This window comes from Tamandua tetradactyla, chromosome 8, assembly GCF_023851605.1.
Source record: "Tamandua tetradactyla isolate mTamTet1 chromosome 8, mTamTet1.pri, whole genome shotgun sequence".
Lineage (NCBI taxonomy): Eukaryota > Metazoa > Chordata > Mammalia > Pilosa > Myrmecophagidae > Tamandua > Tamandua tetradactyla.
Window position 1 is genome coordinate 10,227,527 of NC_135334.1, and position 18,475 is coordinate 10,246,001.

Sequence of the window (18,475 nt, forward strand, 5' to 3'; positions counted from 1 at the left end):
ATATCCACTAAAATGGCTACAATTTTGAAAAACAGAAAATAAGTATTGGAAAGAATGTGGAGAAATGGCAATATTTTTTTCACTGCTGGTGGGAATGCAAAGTGGTGCAGCTGCTGTGGAAAATAGTTTGGAATTTCCTCAGAAAGTTAAATATAAAATTACCATATGACCTGGCAATTCCACTTCTAGGTACATACCCGAAAGAACTGAAAGGAGGGGGGTAAAACAGATATTTGCACACTGACTTTCATCACAACACAATTCACAATTGGCAACCCAAGTGTCCATCAACCCATGAATGGATAAACAAAATGTGGTATAAACATACAATGGAATATATTCAGGCATAAAAATGAATGAAGTTCTGAGACATACAATGGCATGGATGAAACTTGAAGACATAGTGTTGAGTGAAATGTTAGCCAGACACAAAAGGACAAATATTGCATGATCTCACTGATACTAAATAATTAGAATAAGCAAATTCTTAAGGTCAGAAGTAGAAAATAGGTACTAGGTGCAAAAATAATGGTAGAGAATGAAGTGTTCATGCTTAATTGGTACAAGAATTTCTTTTGGGAGTTGTATTAGTTAGGGTTCTCTAGAGAAACAGAATCAACAGAAAATACTCACAAATATAAAATTTATAAAAGTGTCTCACGTGACCGTGGGAACGCAGAGTCCAAACTCCGCAGGGCTGGCTGTGAAGCCAATGACTCCAGTGGAGGGTCTGGACGAATTCCACAGGAGAGGCTTGCCGGCCGAAGCAGGAAGAGAGCCTGTCTTTTCTGAATCCTTCTTAAAAGGCTTCCCGTGATTAGGTTGAGCATCACTCATTGCAGAACACATTCCCCTTCGGCTGATTACAAATGGAATCAGCTGTGGATGCAGCCGAGGTGATCATGATCTAATTCTATGAAATGTCCTCATTGCAACAGACAGGCCAGCACTTGTCCAAACAGACAAACAGGTACCACCACTTGATCAAGTTGACACATGAACCTGACCATGACAGGGGTGATGGAAAAGGTTTGGTGATGAATGATAGCAAGGGATAGCACATCATCATGAATGTTATTAACATCACTGAATTATCATGGTTAAAAGGCAAAATTTTAGGTTTTATATGTATATATATACACACATATATATATAATGCATTACTAGAATAAAAAAATTAAGAACACATAGGATTGTACAACACCAAGAGTGAACCTCATGTAAACTGTGGACTCTAGTTAATAGTGCACTTAGAATAATATTCTTTCATCAACTGTAACAAAGTAACCACACTAACACAGTGTTAATAACAAGGAAGTATATGGGAACTCCATTTTCTGCATGATTTTTCTGTAAACCTACAACTTTTCTAATTAAAAATATTTTTAAGAAAAAGATTAAGATTTACAAACCTAGCTCTGCCCCTAAACAATTTCTGGGACAATTTAATTATCTTCCTAATTGTCTATTTCCTAAGCCCTGCACAATGGAATTGATAATACTATGTCATGAGTGTTGTTATTGTAATAACTAAACAAAGTTAAGTAGACACAAGACTTGATAAATAATAACCATGCAGTTACCATTTCTGAACTTTATGTGTCTCATTTCCTCATCTAGAAATCAGAGATAAAAAGAGTACCTACCTCATCAGTTGTCGTGAGGATACAATAAATTAATCATTTAGAGTCTTGGACCAGTTCCTAATATATCATAAGAACTGAGAGTTTGTGTTTTAGTTTGTTAAAGCTGTCAGAAAGCAATATACCAGAAATAGAATGACTTTTAAAAAGGGAATTATTTACATTGCAAGTTTACAGTTCTAAGGCTGTAAAAATGTCCAAACTAAAGCATCCAGAAAAAGGCACCTTGACTCAAGAAAGGCTGATGGGACCAGAACACTTCTGTCAGATGGGAGGGCACATGGCAATACCTGCTAGCTTTCTCTCCTGACTTCTCATTTCAAAGGACTTCCCTGGGGACGTTTTCTTTCTGCATCTCCAAAGGTCTCTGGCTGTGTGGGCTCTCTGCTCTTTCCAAAATGGTTCCCTCTTAAAAGACTCCAGTAAGTGACCCCACCTTGAATGGGTAGAGACACATCTCCATGGAAATCATCTGATCCAAAGGTCCCACCCACAATTAGGTGGATCATATCTCCATGGAAACCACTTAATCAAAAAGATCCCACCAGACAATATTGAATGAGGATTAAAGAATATGGCTTGTCTAGAATGCACAATAGTTCAAATTGGCACAGTGTTCTTATTTAAAAAATGGCTCAGGGCCATCATGCTTTTAGGTGTGTATGGGGAGGACATGGGGTCATGTTTAGCTGATTTTCTCCTAAGTGATAGGGAGGCTGGAGAGAAGGGGCAGGGAGAACATGTTAGGACATTCTGCTGTAACTACACCACCACACCATCCCAGTGAATGTGCCCTAGGGCTGTCCTGGGAGCCAAAAAGCAATAATGTTTTTCTTGGATTCTCAGACTTAACCACAACCACCCCATTCCCCACCCCCACTGCCCTTTTGAAGCACATCCTCCACAGAAAACTTCTACCTGGAGGTCCCTCCTGCCTCTTCCCTGTTGTTGAGAGCTGGGTCAAGCAAGGGAGTTAGGTAGAAGGGATTGCATGCCCAAAGTGTGGTTGAACAGGTCCTATTAGGGGAACTGGAGGAATGCTGAGTACTAGGAAGAGAAGAGTAGAGGTTGCAGACAGGAGCCAGCGCCTGGACACACTTGTACGCCAATGCTTACAAGGCTTTAAGCTCAGCCTAGAAACTCTAGGGGGTCTTTAAAGAATCTGGATCCAGGAGTGGCTTGATTGGGTTTGCAATTTTGAAATATCCCCCTGATTACATTGTGCAGAATGAATCACAAGGGATGAAGCTTGGGCCAGAGACCAGTTAGGAAACTACTGTTGGCCCCTAGGGAGGAACTGAGATGCTCTGGGCACGGAGGCCATGGGAGGGAGGGGCTCTTGGCCCAGCTTCGGCTCTGCTGCTGTAACTGGGGGGTGAAGGGGGGGAAACCCTCCAGCCACTGCTCCCTGCAAGGAACTGACCTTTCTGCTTGTCTCCTCCCTAGGTCAAGTGTACTCCTTCAGCCAGCAACCGCAGGACCAGGTGGTGGTGTCCGGACAGCCAGTGACCCTGCTGTGTGCCATCCCCGAATATGATGGCTTTGTCCTATGGATCAAAGATGGGCTGGCTCTGGGAGTGGGCCGGGACCTCTCAAGTGAGTACACCCAGAACTCACTGCTTCGGCCTCTGTCCACCCTACGAGGGGACACCCATTTCCATAAGTGTGAGCAGAACGGAGCCATGCCAGCCCTGAGTCCAGAGTCCATAGGACTCTAAGGGCCCCTCTGACCAGTGGCAATGACTTAGAAGTAAACCCGCAGTTCTGGTGCTCACACCGGAATCTCCAGAGTCAAACAGGATTCACACCAAGTCAGATTTCCAAAGTTAACATGCCCCTGCCTCTCGGCCCAAAGTTTATCCCTCCTTTACCAAGGAAATAGAAGTCACAAGCTTGTTCATCCTGGCTTCCCATCCATTAAATAAAACCAAGTAAATAGGAAACTCACCGGAAACCCGGTAGACTTTAGGAGCCCTCATGCTGCGGGAAGAAAGGAAGTTTTTAAATAAATCCCAACCTAGCTCAACCCACCCAGGCTGGTTTGCAGGAAATACATGCTGGTGCCACTCCTGTGTTGTGAATGGCTGGCTGGCATCTGTTCTCCTGGTTGGTGCCCATGCCTCATCATTTGTTAGCCATTCTGAATGTCAACACTCTAAGCCCATACAGATGTCTGTCCAATCCATCCTCCTCCCCCCAGGGAGAAAAAAGAAACGAGATCATCCTCTTGATCACTCACCAATCAGCCACTGTAAGTCCCCTAGTACTCCCCTAGTTAGGCTTGGCATAAACTCTAAAATCCAGAACGAGGGATCCAGGCATCTCTGTGATTTGGGGAATGGCTGGGGGCTGGAGGACAAGGGGAGAAAATATATACGTATTCCATGGACCAGTTAGCTTTGCCTCTCTCGTGGCGCACAGCTGCAGGAATATAAAAATCGAAGTGCACTCAGGAACATGATGGTGGAGAAATTAATATTTTAAAATGTGAGTTATGTCTTGCCAAAAATGTATATGGAAACATTAGCAATGGTCAATAGCATCGCAGGGTTTGAGTGTTACAGGCCAGCTGAGCTAGGATAAAATACACAATAATGGCTCCAAAATAAACTGCGCTGCCATAAAGTTTAAGCATTATGGGAACTGGCCAATTTGAGAGACTCTGAACTCCCTTACCCTAGAGAGATTGGGGGGAGGGAATGGCCTTCCCAACCAGAATCTCTCTGGCTCTGGATGGCTGTGAGGTGACCTGGTATGGCTGCTCATAAAAGAGGCTGGCGGGGTTCCTGGTCAGTGGTTTTCAGCCTTGCGTTGGGAACTGGGGGCTGAGGAGGCCCCAGATGACTAGATAAGGTTCATAGCATGGTCTTTGCCTCATGAAGAATTGACCCTGTAGCATCCAGCTCTACAAGGTAATGAGGGGGTGGCTTTCTGGGGTGCAGGGTTGGGTCCTACTCCGTGCTCAAAGAAGATGAACTCAGACAAACTGGGGTTGGAGTCCTCTCCAATGAGATTCTAGGAAGAAGATTGGTCCTCTCCTTCCAGAGCCAATATAATCAGCTCCTAGGAAAGTCTTTGCCTTGTGTTTGCTCACTTGTCCCCAAAACAGCATTTTGACAAAAATTATACTGACATATTCAATAAATGCTGTTAGCTTCTCTGATAAGGAAGTGAGAATAACAGAAGTCAATTTGATTCAGCGACTATTTGTGGTGCACTTAATCTTGCAAAGGTTTTCCTATGGAGAAACTGAGGTCCAGTGTTGTGGGAATTTAGCCTGCCACAACTCTTGTCTGCTGCTGTTTGAACTCCGTGGCCCCCTTCAGTCTGCCAGGAATCATATTCTCCTTGAAGACCTAGATGTCTTTCTGGTCAATAAGGCTGGAAAAATCAGTCAAAGAAAATGATTTATAAATCCACTCCCTCATATTGATGGAACATTTTTCTTCTAAGAAGCTCAAGTACTTCACAGACATTATCTCATAAATCTACAATGATCCAGAGGGGTAAAAAAAAAAAAAAAAAGGATTTTTTTTTTCCCTTTGACAGGTAAACAAAGTCACAGTTGCAAGAGAAATTGATTCCAACATATAACCAATCCTAATGCATGGAACCCCAATTCCTCACCCTCAAACTGCACAGATATTCTGTCTGCTCTCACCTGTAAAGAAGAAGACCTCTTTGGCTTCACCAACTCACTGTTGATTTTATTTAGATTAGAATGTATGGACTGCTTGCTATGTGCCAGACATTTTACATAGATTATCCCATTTACTCCTCATAACCCTATGAAGTACTAGTACAATTCTCATTTTAACAACAAGGAAACTGAGGCACAAAGAAGTTAAGGGACCTTACCCAACAGAAATAAGAAGAAAAAGAGGTGGCATTTAACCCCAGACAATTTTACAGTAGTACCAGACTCTCAATAATTCTGCCTACTCCGGGAGGAGCAAGAGGGAGAAGTGGTATTGCAAAAGGAGCTAGAACTTCCTTAGAATCTATACATTTGGGTCTTTGTTTTACCAAAGATGCTGCCAGCCCTTGCGCTAGCATCGCAGCTCGTCGCCTAATTAGGCAAATACAAACAAACCCATCACTGATGTTTTCAGCTGCTCATGAGAGCGAAATCCTGCTGCTGATAGCTTTCAAGACAACAAAAACACAAGCTCCAGCCAAGAAGCCTGCAGGAGACCAGGGACTAATCACAGGACAGCAGGATCCAGAAACTGGGCTGGAGGGCTGGGGGTGGCGAGTCAGCTCCACTGAGGGCAGCTGCAGCAGGCAGAATCTTGGACTAGAATCCATTCCCAGCCCCTCGCCTGGCCCTGGGGGGAGCCAGCTTAATTTACCTGGGCTCCTTCCCAAAGCTCAGCAGAGGGCAGGAAGGGTGGGCAGGAAGGGAGGTAGTGCTTTCGGGGGCAGGGCTGATTGCCTTGTGAGCATCTTCATCCAGGCCTGCACAGCTGTGCAGGCAGGACCATCTGTCGGCATGACAATGACAGTGGTAGCCACGCAGATGTTGGGCCTAAGGGAGAGCGTGCCGGCAAGCACAGTGCAGGATCCCAGCTACCTCCACTCAGCAGGGACAAGTGCTGTTGGCTCCTGGTGAGGCACCCCTGGGTAACCCAGCCCCACCTCTAGAAGACCCTTCACTTACAGAGGTGGAAGTAGCCTGTTCTAGTTTGCTAGCTGCCAGAATGCCATAGACCAGAAAGGGGGATTTAAGCAAGTCTATAAAAGCATCCAAATTAAGGCACCAACAAGAGGTTACCTTCCCTCAAGAAAGGCTGATAATGTTCAGGGTTTCTCTTGCAGCTGGAAAGGCACATAATGAACATGGCGATGTCTGATAGCTTTTTCTCCAGGCTTCTTGTGTCATGAAGCTTCCCCAGGGGCGTTTTCCTTCTTCATCTCCAAAGGTCTCTGGCTGTGGCTCTCAAGCTTTTTCCAAAATATTTCCTCCTTGGAAGGATTCCAGTAAACTGATCAAGATCCACCTGGAATGGGTGGAGTCACATCTCCCTCTAATCAAAGGTGAATCCCCACAATTGGGTGTGTCACAACTCCGTGGAGATAATCTAATCAAGTTTCCAACCTACAGTGCTGAATAGGGTTTAAAAGAAATGGCTGCCTCCACAAGACTGGATTAGGATTAAAGCTTTTCTGGGGTATGTCATCCTTTCAAACCAGCACAGAGCACTAGGGCTCGTCTAATGCAAGCTTCCATCCAGTGTAACCCACCTCTGCAGCATCCCGACAGGCAACCATCCAGCCGGTGACGGGGACCAAGCAGTGGCCTCTAGCAACCCAAATCACAGTGGACACCTTGTTACTTAAAAAAAAAAAAAAAAACCTACACTGTTTCTCAGGTTCCTTCTGCCTGTTGGGGCTGGCGCCATCCTTGGAAGCTACGAGACCACCCTGAGAGGCTCTGAAATATTTGAAGGGAGCACGACTCTGCTTCTCTCTCTCTCTCAGTAGGTCCTAGACTTCTCTTTAAAAGGCTCGATATGCCCACCTCTGCTCCTGGCATGCCTTTCTGGGAACTCGCATTGTCCCAGCAAAGGCCCTGCAGAAAGAGGGGCAGTCTGGGACTGGCAGAAGGTGGAGAGGCAGCAAGGTGGCCTCAGAGGGGAAGAGGGGCCAGTACAGGAAGTACCGAGGCAGGGAATCCACCAGCTACAGATCCACAGCTGAAAGGGGCTGGGTGGGCACGTTCAGCTCCATCTGGGGGGAAACTAAGAAAGTACAGGGTCCAAGGCCCAGGAAGGAGAGGACCTGCCAAACTCACGTTGGCATTTATTATATTCAGCCCTAAATAACCCCAGGAGAGCTGATGAATGATTTATCATCCGTGAGCCTCTTTTTAATCTACTATTCATCACCAATGGTATAAGGGACCCCAAATTCCTAAGTGTCCTGAGCCCCTCCCCCAAGTGTTTATTCAAGCCCTGGGGTTCAGGGGGGGTATTGGGAGTAACTAGGAAAGGGCCATTGTGGTTCAAAGCGGCCCGAGACAACCACGCTCCATATGACAGGCCGAGATTTCTACTTCTTGCCCATCCAGAAATAAAACTTTTCCCCTCAAAAGTGACTCACAGTCCTTTTCCACCTATTGTTCTCTTTTTCTTTCTCCGGTTTTTCCCACACTGTCTTCTCTAGGTTTCTCTGTCCCTCTATATGTCTTTTACCAAAATGCACATCTGCTTGGCAAACCTCACTGCTGAGCAGTCCACGCCCCAGGGGAGTGAGCCAGTGTGTTGGCCCACCCTCAGCACTTCATGCTCTTCTCTCTCTTTCCCTCTCTAACAATGGCTTCCCCAGCTTTCCTGACCTTGAAACCTACAGCACCCTTACGTGCATATACACGCGTTAGCACCCATGTAACACTGCCCCAGCTCCAAGGGAAAACTCATGGTATGGGGGCTCCTTGCACTGAAGTTGGGACCCTTGGCCACCGCTTGGCAGCCTCTGCACCCAAGCCCCAGAACAAGTGTCCCCCTATGGTGCAAGTTTTTCCTGAATGTCTCCTCCACCCATCCAGCATCCGTTGACCTGCCTACTGTCTCTACAGGTTACCCACAGTACTTGGTGGTAGGGAACCACTTGTCAGGGGAGCACCACCTGAAGATCCTGCGGGCAGAGCTGCAAGATGACGCTGTATACGAGTGCCAGGCCATCCAGGCTGCCATCCGGTCCCGCCCTGCTCGCCTGACCGTCCTGGGTAAGAGCCGCTCAGTGGGGTGGGGGGCAGGGTTGGGCGATGAGGAAGGGGGTGCTATGGGAAGCACCAAAGACTCAGCTCCTGAAGGATCCTTTCTGGCCAGACTCGGGGGGATGCCCTATTGGGCAGAGCCTCAGAGCCTCATCTCACAAGCTTCCATCAGTTCAGTACTTCTCTTACCCCACCAAATGGGGGAAAGTGAAAGTTCCTGTACTAAGACATCAGATGGCCAATGTCCTACTGACGAATGACCTAATAAGGTGTGTTTGGCTCCAGCTTAGGGGGCTAAGTAGGGCTTATAGAGTCTTCAGAAATCAGGTTCTGTGCATCTGACCTGTGCCAGGCCCTGATGGAAAGGCAATAGAGAAATGAGGAGAAATGGCTCAATCCTGTCATTACTGGGAGCCCAGTCCTGGAGTCCCTTCGTTCTGGATTGACCACCCTCCCTCTGGGTGCTGACAAAGCCCTAACTGTACACCTCCCTGGCCAGAGTCAGACTTGAGCTTCATTCCCCCCATTATTCCAGTACCCTCAGGGCTCACCAGTGAGCGCTGCTCCCCCCCCGCAACTGTCAGGTGGAGAACCGGGCTGCACAAAATCACCCCTAAGAAGATTCATTTCAGGCCCTTATTCCAAATCAGACCTTTTCCTCTCGGTCTTTCCTTCATCCGGGCTTCCCAGGAGCCTGGTATTCTTGGAACATCCTGCCCCGTGGTGACACCTTAAACTCCCGTGTTCTGACTTAGAAGCCAGCCTGTGTCATCTCCCTCCACCAGCCAGACGTTACTAAGGGCAGGGACCCGGGAACCAAGCCTGGCTCATAAATAATAATAGCTCACAATTCCACCGCACGTACACTGACCCCCAAGGCGCCTTCACCTACATTAACACAGCTGCTCCTGACACAATTGGCTGGGACAGGGCAGGGGTTGCAGCCCAGATAAAGGACTTGCCCAGGGTCTCCTGGCTAGAGCAATGAGGCACTGCCCCAGAGCTGACTCCTATCGTCGCCTCACTGCCTCTTCCCGCACGCATCAGGGCCCAGTGCCCTGGGTCCAATCCCGCCCTGCCCATCTCCCAGCAGCTGTCGCGAAGGTCTGACAACAGGGTCAGCTGCTGAGGCACTGCCTGCTTGCCTGGCAGATAAGGCGCTTGCTGCTCAGAGATGAAATATTTAAGAGCGTGCCAGGTTATCTTCAGATCTACACAGCCAAATGCACCACGACTGGTAATTCTAAACACCGCAGCTGACAGGCCCGGGAGGAGTACTTACAAGGCAAGGCGTGTGCCGGGCTTCTGGAGTCTGGGAGGAGGGACACAGGGTCAGCTTCAGAAACCCCCTTCAACTCTGAGTCTCCTGTGGCCTGGGATGAAAGGGAGGGGAAGTCAATCAGACAGGGAGAAGTAAATTCCCTGGGATTACCTGTCTTCAAAGTAGACCTTCAGAAGAGGGATTGAGGCATTAGATAGGGACACAGTTGTCTTCATTTGTCCTGGAGTGGTGTCTAAAATAGTAATGGGTCTAAAACTTGGTGTGTGTGTGGGGGAAGCATTTATAGAGCCTGATATTTTTTTCTTCTGATTTTGAGGGTTGCAAAATGCCAGCCCAGATTTGCTAAGAGAAGTTGTAAAATCTGCATCTTCGGAAATTACTCAGCACCCCCCATCCTCAAAGGCATCTGCTTTCTACTGCCTCGTTTCCCTCTGGAGGGTGCCACAAGTGCTAAAACAAATGTGGTCCCCTCCTCTGACTTTCCCCAGAACTTCAAACCACAGGAGATGTGTCTTGTCCTTAAGCAGTGTCAGAGCTCCACCTGGAATACCCAGCCATCATGCGCTCCATTAGATAGCGAAGTCCAAATTCTTCCAAGTCTGGATTATTCCAAATTGTTTACAGATAAGTACATTGGGACTCAGAGAGGCCCAGGAATTGCCAGGCGGTCACACCACTTAGTTAACATTCAAAATGGACTCCAGATGCTCCAACCCTAAAACAAGGCTTCGTGTTCTGGACGCCAGTGGAACCTCCATCATCTGGTTGGTTCAGAGCCAGGCTTCTGAGAGCAGAGTCTCAAATCTGATGCAAATGAATGCGTTTGTGGTCACATCAAAAAGGCATTCCTACACCCTACTCCCTCTAGAACCGCTCAGGGGCCTGGCCTGGTACTGCCCGCTGGGCACAGAGCTAGGTTTGCCCACATGGGGGGCATGTTTAATTCAAGTCTGGAGATGGGTAGAAGATGGAGGCAGGGTGGGGGGCAGGCGCAGCTTTCTAGGGGATGAGCAGCTTCACCTCACTGTAATTCCTGAGGCCCCCAAAGAGAGCCTGAACAACTTGTCCATCAGATTTTCCTGCAGAGACCTCAAAAACCCTTCCTCATAAGCAACCTAAACCCCAGCCAGTGAAGAGCCCCCCTGCCCACCCCGGACTCTGCTTCCAGTCATCTGGGCCTCCCTGGGCCTCCCTGGGCTGTCACCCCAAGCCGGTCCTGTAGGCTGTGCCTGAGGGCCCAGCCTGGCCAAGTTTCAAGGTGGTTTTGAGTCCCACCTTCTACCCTTGGAGGAAGGTTCCGAGTGAGGAGTAGACCTCGCTGGCTGGAAAGAGAAGCCTGGTCTTGGCCCTGGTCAATGATGGGTGGACAGAGTGCTGTTCTAGCAGGGGCGAGAGAGGTGTTTCTCCACCCTGGCCCAGCTGGCCTTCCCAACCAAGACCCCATCTGCTTGGCTGTGACATCTCAACCTGGGAACATATCCCAGCTGGTTCCCCAAGGGAGGGCTGCCTTCCCTTCATTCCAGGAACGAGAAAGCTTCCTAATTTAGTCTGTAGTTGCCTGAGATAGATTTTTAATTAAATAAAGTAAGAGCCTGATTAGAACCTGCAGAAGATGTAAGAGCAGAATCAGATGGTATTCCGGCAAAATTGCAAAGCGAACACTTTGGCTGGAACAGAGGGAGGCCCCCGGGGTTCTTCCATCAAAGCACCAAGTAAGGAGGGCAAATACAAGAGATTATATAGTCAACAGATGTGCATTGTTAAAATATGCATCTGCCGGCGGCCTGCTTGGGAGAAGCCAGAGGGCCAGCTCACCGAGCCCGCCAGGATCCAGGGACGGATGGGGACTGGGCCCCACAGCCAAGCCAGAGTCATAGACACATTAATTAGTGTTGTGTTTCCCGCTCTCAGATGCAATCAGGCAAGAGGCAACATTGAGCTAAGCATTTGCTATCCCAGGAGGCAGAGGCAGGGAGCAATGGAATGAGGTGGGGAGGGGGAGAGGGATGGGGCTGAGCTTGTGAAGCTGAGAAAGGCAAAGCAGGGGTGACCTCAGACCAGGTTAATGGAAGGCATAGCAGCAAGGGCCCCAAGGTCAGGCTGCCTCCCTCTGTGGCCCAGCCAGGTGCTGAGGACCATGACTTAACCAAGACAGCCTACTTTTGGTTTCCCAAATATCTCAGGTTTCATGGTATCATGGACAGAGCAGCAGACTTGGAAGCTCAAAGCTTGGTGCTGCTGCTAGGCAGCTGTGTGTTCTCAGCCCTGTTACTCAACCTCTCTGGGTCTCAGTTTCCTCATCTGTAAATGGGAGGTGGTAATGGACACAATGATCTCTAAGAGCTTTCCAGTTCCCAAATGGCCATGACTCCCATTGCACCAGCTATTTTAGGAAAGTGGCTCGTTACCCACTGGGTCTTGGAATCACATGGTAAATAAGGCATGGAAGGTAATTGTTTAAGGTGGTTTGATGGCACCCCACTTTGAGGCTAGAAGAGGGGCTGGCCAACCTCTCAAGGTTCTGTACAGCCTTGGGATTCTGGAATTGGCTCCCTGCTAAGGTCTCCAAAATCGGCTTTCCCCATGTACCCAGCCAACTCTGCAGAGACAGCTCAGCCACCATCATAGGACCCCCGTGCACATGTGCAGAGCCGTGACATGGTAGGAAGGGCCCTGGGCTGGGAAGTAGAGGGCCCCAGGCTCCTTAATAACTGCGTGACCTCAGGCAAGGTCCTTAGCACTGAAACTGGGCCTCTTGGGTTCAACTCTGCATGCCGAGCACTTAGCCCAGAATAAATGTTCAATAACATTTGTTTTTACAAAAATGAAAGAATGAATGAATTTGTGGCTTTTCATCTATAAAACGGGGATAATAAGATATCGATCCCATAGAATTATTGTGAGGACCAAACTATATATATTTATGACACACGCTCTTCTTCTATAAACAGTGGAGTGCTGTATACTTTAAGGACGTACGCGCATGCGTGCACATTCACACACGCTTGCGGGCAGACTGCTCCTCTCCCCACCCACAGGCACTCAGAGTTGAAAATATCTAAACTAGTCCAGAGCTGGAGTGTACATGTGTCTTTGCACTCCGTCTTCCTATCTGCCTGGAAATTTGCAAACCGAGAATTGGGGGTCTCAGAGCAGGAAGAAACGGGTGCCGAGGATTCAAACACCTAATGTCTACTGGGCACTTATTATGTGTCATGCACGGATGGAGGCTCTTGGGGTTCCTCGGTGAATGAAAGAGAAAACCGTCTGCCCTAGTGGAGCTTGTGTTCTACTGCGGGGGCAGCAGATGAACGATAAATACCTTACATTGTTACACACATACATTGTGTAAGATGCTAGATGGCAATTGGTGTGTGAATAAGAACAAGGAGAGCAGGATAAGGGATTAGAACTAGGTGGGGGGATGTTGGCTGTTAGATAAATTATTTAAAAGGGTATTTCCCCAGTTTGCCTTCCCATTTCCCTCTTCTTCCTGACCATCCCGTCTTCTTCCTGCCCCTTCTAATAATATTCTAACACTGCTGTCTGTTGTTCCGAACAGAAAAAACTCCCTAAATCGACATGAATTATTTAATCTTAGAGACTACGTCAGTTCAAACAAAAACGGTGTCTTCTAAAATGATGCCAAGCCCCAAATAATGTGAAGGACAAACAGATAAGGCCTGAATATGTCCTTGACTTGTTTCGTTTTGTTTTGTTTTTCAAAAACATGAGCTCCCTTTGCGGCTCATCTGCCTGGGAGCAGCAGGGCAGAGGTCTTCTAAACCCACAGCGTTAGCAGCATTCACTAATTCCCAATCCTGTGATCTTATGGGTAGACACAGCCCAGAGAGGGACAATGAAGAACTCAGGGTCATACAGCAAGGGGAGGCAGAGCTGAAACAGCCTAAGACAGTTGATTTCTAAAAGCATCCTTCCAGGATGCCGTAGTGGGAAAGCTACCCACAGTCACACAGACGTAAAGAGGCCAGTCAGCAGGGGAGAGTCTCAGCGCCAGGAGCTTCAAGGCTGAGAAAGCATCTCTGTAGAATAATGCCCGAGCTCCCTGCCATTGCACACAAAACCCTCTGAAGCCTGGCACCTGCTTTCTCCCCAGCCCCTGCCCACCTTGCTCCAGGGATAACAGTCAGTGAGTAGCTGCCCACCACTGGCTGTGTTCCCGTGCCTTCGCTCATGCTGGCTGTGCCTAGCCCACACTCCTTCTCTTCCGCCCCTGGCTAACTCTTGCACCATGTCAAGATTCATCTTAGTAATTACTTCCTCCAAGAAGCCTTCCTGGAACCCCAAGTGGCCCACCTGTCCCTGTCTGTGCTCCCTTAGCCGTGGGTACATATCTCAATCACAGCCCTCAACACAGCATATTGAGAGTGTTTCCCACACTGGGCTTCTTGGGGGCCGGAACCATAGCTTGTTCATCTTTGCATCCCTGGTGCTTTGCAGGGCCTGGAACATGTACTAGGTGCACAGTGAAGGTTTGCTTGGGCTGTTGCACTGAAGGAAAAGGGCTAGGGGGCAAACTGGGGTGGCAGGGGGATTTACCCAGAGCCTCACCACAAAGAACAAACCCTGGCTCAGAGTAAGCCCCAGTGTGGTGCTTTTTGTTATTTTGCCTAGAGAGACGATGTAGAGTCATGCACTGGAGCCCAGATTCCGGAAGGTAGATTGCCTGCACATGAAACCAGGTTGGACCACTTTACCCAGGGTGTGCCTCAGTTTCCCCATATGTAAAGTGATAGAACTAATTGCACTCACACTCACAGGCTTGGAGAAGGGATTAGCTGAGATAATGTATATAAAGTTCTTCTCACGACAGTGTCAGATATACCGCAGGGCAAGTAAATATTGACAGTTATTATAATTGGTATTGTTATTTGCATAATTATTCCGGCAACGTTAAGACACCAGGAAGTGACTCCGCCTACTTGGGGAATCATACTCTGTCCTGCAGCAGCCTTTCCATCCAGCAAACAAGGCAGAAAGGCACGATTTCTGCAGCCCCTCCCGGCCGCTCACGCCTGGGAAGACAAGCAGAATTGATTTCCTTATCTCCTTGTTAAGCATGTTTTTCCTGGGCCCCGGCCTGGTCTGAGGTGCTGCATCTCATTTTTGCTGTGTGCCTGACTCCTGCCACATTCATTACCCTAAAATCACCCCCAAATGGGGGCAGCAAACAAGCCAGAGATGGGAGAGAGGAGAAAAAAAAAAAGCATCCTTATCTGCTGACGTTCCATATGGGAGAAGGCGTCCGGGCTATTACACACCTCATCCCCCATGTACACACCAGCTCCTTCCCACCTCCTTCCTGCTGCTTTGTCCCTTCTTGGTGGCCCAGGTCACCCCCATGTCCCCAGAGCCAGAATCAGTTTCCTCTCCTCCCCCTCTCTTTAGCCACCACACACCCTTCTTCCCCCTTCCAGTTTAACCCTGTGCTGACCTGCTCTGGCAGGTTATAAGATGAGTGTGGCTTGGGGAACCCTGAGTTAAATTAGGCTGACTTATTGGCTCTCCCTTCCACATTATAGTATAGCTTCCCTGGCCTCCGCATGCCTCACTGTGGTTCAATGTCCTGTGCCACGCTGTCCATAGCAGTTTGTGGTGGATGGGGTGGGGTGGGGGACGGATAGAGGGTCTCCCCGGAGGCGGCTCTAGTTATTGGGCCCATGTGTGCTGGCTTCCTGGCTGGAACACTGGAGACCCTCCCTCCTGCTGCACTCCAAGACCATCACACCAGCAGTCTCCCTGTCCCCACTTATCTGCCATGTTGCCATGGCAATGAATGCCCCCTCTGTCCTCACTCCTTCACCCCCCATCTCCATCCCAGCCTCAGTGAGGTATCAAAAAAGCCCCTCTTGCCCATCGTGCAGCCCATCTTTTATGGTGGGAAATGGGGAATGAGGTTGTAGAAAGAGACTCCCAGGTGCTAAAGGCCTTCCAGAGGGGTTGGGGAGGCCTCAGGGATGGAAATAAATAGTGCTTCCTTTCTTTGTCGCTGAGGGCAGGCAGGATCCTCTCCAAGAAGGGGAGGAGCCCCTGCAAGGAACTCCCATCACCTCCCCCTAGTGCAGCTCCACCAAGGTCAGGGAATACAAGTTCTGCAGAGGAGAGAAGAGTGCTAACGAGTCTAATTAAGTAGACAATCTGGAGTGACTTGGATACCTGACACTGCCTTGGGCAATGCTCACCACTTGGGAGCAGCATCCCGAAAGCCCACCCTCAGGACCATATCCCACCCCCTCCCTGATCCCCACCTTCCAGCATCTCTTGCTTTCCATCAGGGAAGCGCTCCGCTTGTGCTATACATGGAAGGTTCTCAGCCTCCTGCTCCTGCCCTACCACTTCCTGGTTCTCGTGTCCCCACACCCTCCCCCTGCATCCCCAGCTCATCACCAAATGGATTAGGTGCTCTAGGCAGCTCTGTGCACAGGCCTGAAGCACAGCACCACCTTGCTGCAAGCACCAGCAAATCTCCAGTCTGAGCAGAGCAGCGAGCCCAGGCTTGGAGGTCAGGAGGATGGTATTCCTGCCCTAGTCCTACCACCAACCAACTGCAAGACATGGGATAATGATGCTAACTGCTGGGGATTTGCTTTTCCCCTGGTAAAAATCAAGAGGTGGGAAGATGGAATGCAAATCCACTCTGCATTTGGATCACAATTCTCCCTCATTTTGGGGGGGCTGGGTATGAAGGGCTGTTCCCTGCGTCCCTCTTCCCTGGCTCCTAAGAGCAAGGACAATGCGCCCTTCAGCTGCTTTAACCAAGCATGACCCTGGAAGATGCTGAGCAGGCTCAACATATCAGCCAAAGCGAGCAGGAGCTCAGACCATGGAGATTTGCAGAAGTCAGGACCCTGATCCTCTGATTTCCACCGTGAAGCATGGAACCAGCAGCTCCAGGGCAGCCCATGAAATTCAAGCCACTTTCCTGTGACCTTCAGCATATAGCTGACTGAGGAGGCTCTCACCCACCCTGCCCATCCCAGGGCTGTTTCTTCTGGCTTGGACATAGCGTCCAACATCCTTGCAAACCTCAAAAAGCACAGGAAGGAGCCTACACCTGTCCTAGTTCTTAACGGGGTCCTCAGTCAGGAAGCCCAGCTAGCCACTAGCCATTTAATAAGCTCCCTGATTATGCCTCAATCCCATTCATATGCACACAGACTCCTTAGCCTCAAAGATATACATGCTGGTGCACACACGTGCATGTCCATTCACATACACATGTGCATACACACACATGAGCATGACTGAGAATCATCAGAATCCCGAGATGGAAAGACACAAGAACACTCAGTCAAGGGAATCAGTTACTATTGGGAAGTGGGCAAACTCTCAGTGATGTGGCAGAAGTATTGTCTCTCATTTTTGTCGGGCCTGGAAAAGAATGGAGTCATTGGAGAATGTACCCCCCAGCACAACAGTCTTAATTCTCCATTGAGTCCCCCTACTTAAAAATGAGGAAGAGGAAGAAGAGAATCCCAGCAGACCCGAGAGAGAGGGCAGGGACAGCCTGCCCCACCTAGGGATGAATTAGCACTTTCCTGGCTCCAGCCTCATGGGCATCCTGACTGTCAAACCCAGGTCTCTGTCTGAGGTCAGCCTTGGGGTAAGCCCAGAGAGGCAGGAGCTGGACAGGGAGACCTCGAGGGCTAAAAATAGCCCACTACTTCTCTGCTCTCACCACATCCTGGACTTGAGACGAAGGTTTCATGGCACATTATGGATTTTAAACTGGCAATGAGTTTCCATTACAGCATGAAATGAGAAAGGAAAATGCCACTAAACAGGAGCCTTCCTTCAACAGGCAAGGGGGTAAGGGCAGGGTGAGGAGAACCCATACAACCAAAGGCAGGCTCACAAGGGCTGAGACCAAGAGCAGCCCCAGAAAGAGAGGGGCAGTTGGGGGTGGGCAAGGTCCAGAGCCTAAGGGAGACCCCCAGCCGGGACAGGACGGGGGTGCAGTACCCCAATCTGGGAGTTAGGGATCATCTCTTGGCTGGGGTTCATTTTTCTGAAGAGAGAAGCTACACAGCTGCCTCTGGAGTGCAAACAGCCGCAACCTTATTACCCTGGTGCTGTGACAGGGCCTGTGTTGTGGTTCCAGCTGGAGAGAGGCATTTGGGAACCATCACCCTCTGTCTCACCAGGCAGCCTGGGGTGGGGGTGTTTGCACAGCTCTTCATCCAGCTCCCTGAGGCGGGGATTTATCCATTTCCTCATCATCCCGTGCCAGGGTAACTTTTTCCCAGGCTCTAGAGATGAGAGACCCCGCCAACCTCTGTCTGCTCTGCTGCCCCACGTACCCCACACACACCCTGCAGAGTCCTGGTGGGCTCAGAGCCTGACCTTTGTGTGGTGCTCTATTCCAACCTTCAGCATTACTCTCCATATGTGGACTGGCTCTGTAGGCACCAGACTGAACTCAGACCTTGGGGACTCAATAGGGAAAAGCAGCATCAGAGAGTGTTCACTGGTAGGTACCCCGAGGCAGCCACAGAGCCAATCCTTGGTCCAGGTCAGCCTGTGGTCGGTCAGCACCACGGACAGCGTGCAGAATCCCTGAAGTCTAGCAGGGACCTGGCACCTGGAAAAGTCATGCTATATACTGTGTACACAATTAAAAAAAAAAATGGGGAGGTTTGGCTTGCTAAAGAGAAGACTTAGGGGAATAGGAATCCTCTGAAACATTTGAAGAAAGGAAATAGATTTATTCTGTGCGATTGCACTGGGCAGAACCAGGGCCAGGTGGGGAATTTTTATCTCCACAATTAAAAGTAATAGTGAGAGCTTTGTCAAGTAGTAAGCTCTCTGTCT

The 18,475-nt window shown here is 49.1% G+C and overlaps 1 protein-coding gene across 2 annotated transcripts in view; it reads left to right on the forward strand.

Moving 5' to 3' along the window:
* Positions 1–18,475, forward strand: part of KIRREL3 (kirre like nephrin family adhesion molecule 3) — a 575,038-nt gene that overhangs the window by 476,853 nt on the left and 79,710 nt on the right. For both annotated transcript variants that reach the window (XM_077112476.1, XM_077112477.1), the window contains exons 3-4: positions 3,090–3,239; positions 8,221–8,370. In XM_077112476.1, coding sequence (XP_076968591.1) covers positions 3,090–3,239; positions 8,221–8,370 — 300 coding nt within the window. The remainder of the gene's footprint in view (positions 1–3,089; positions 3,240–8,220; positions 8,371–18,475) is intronic.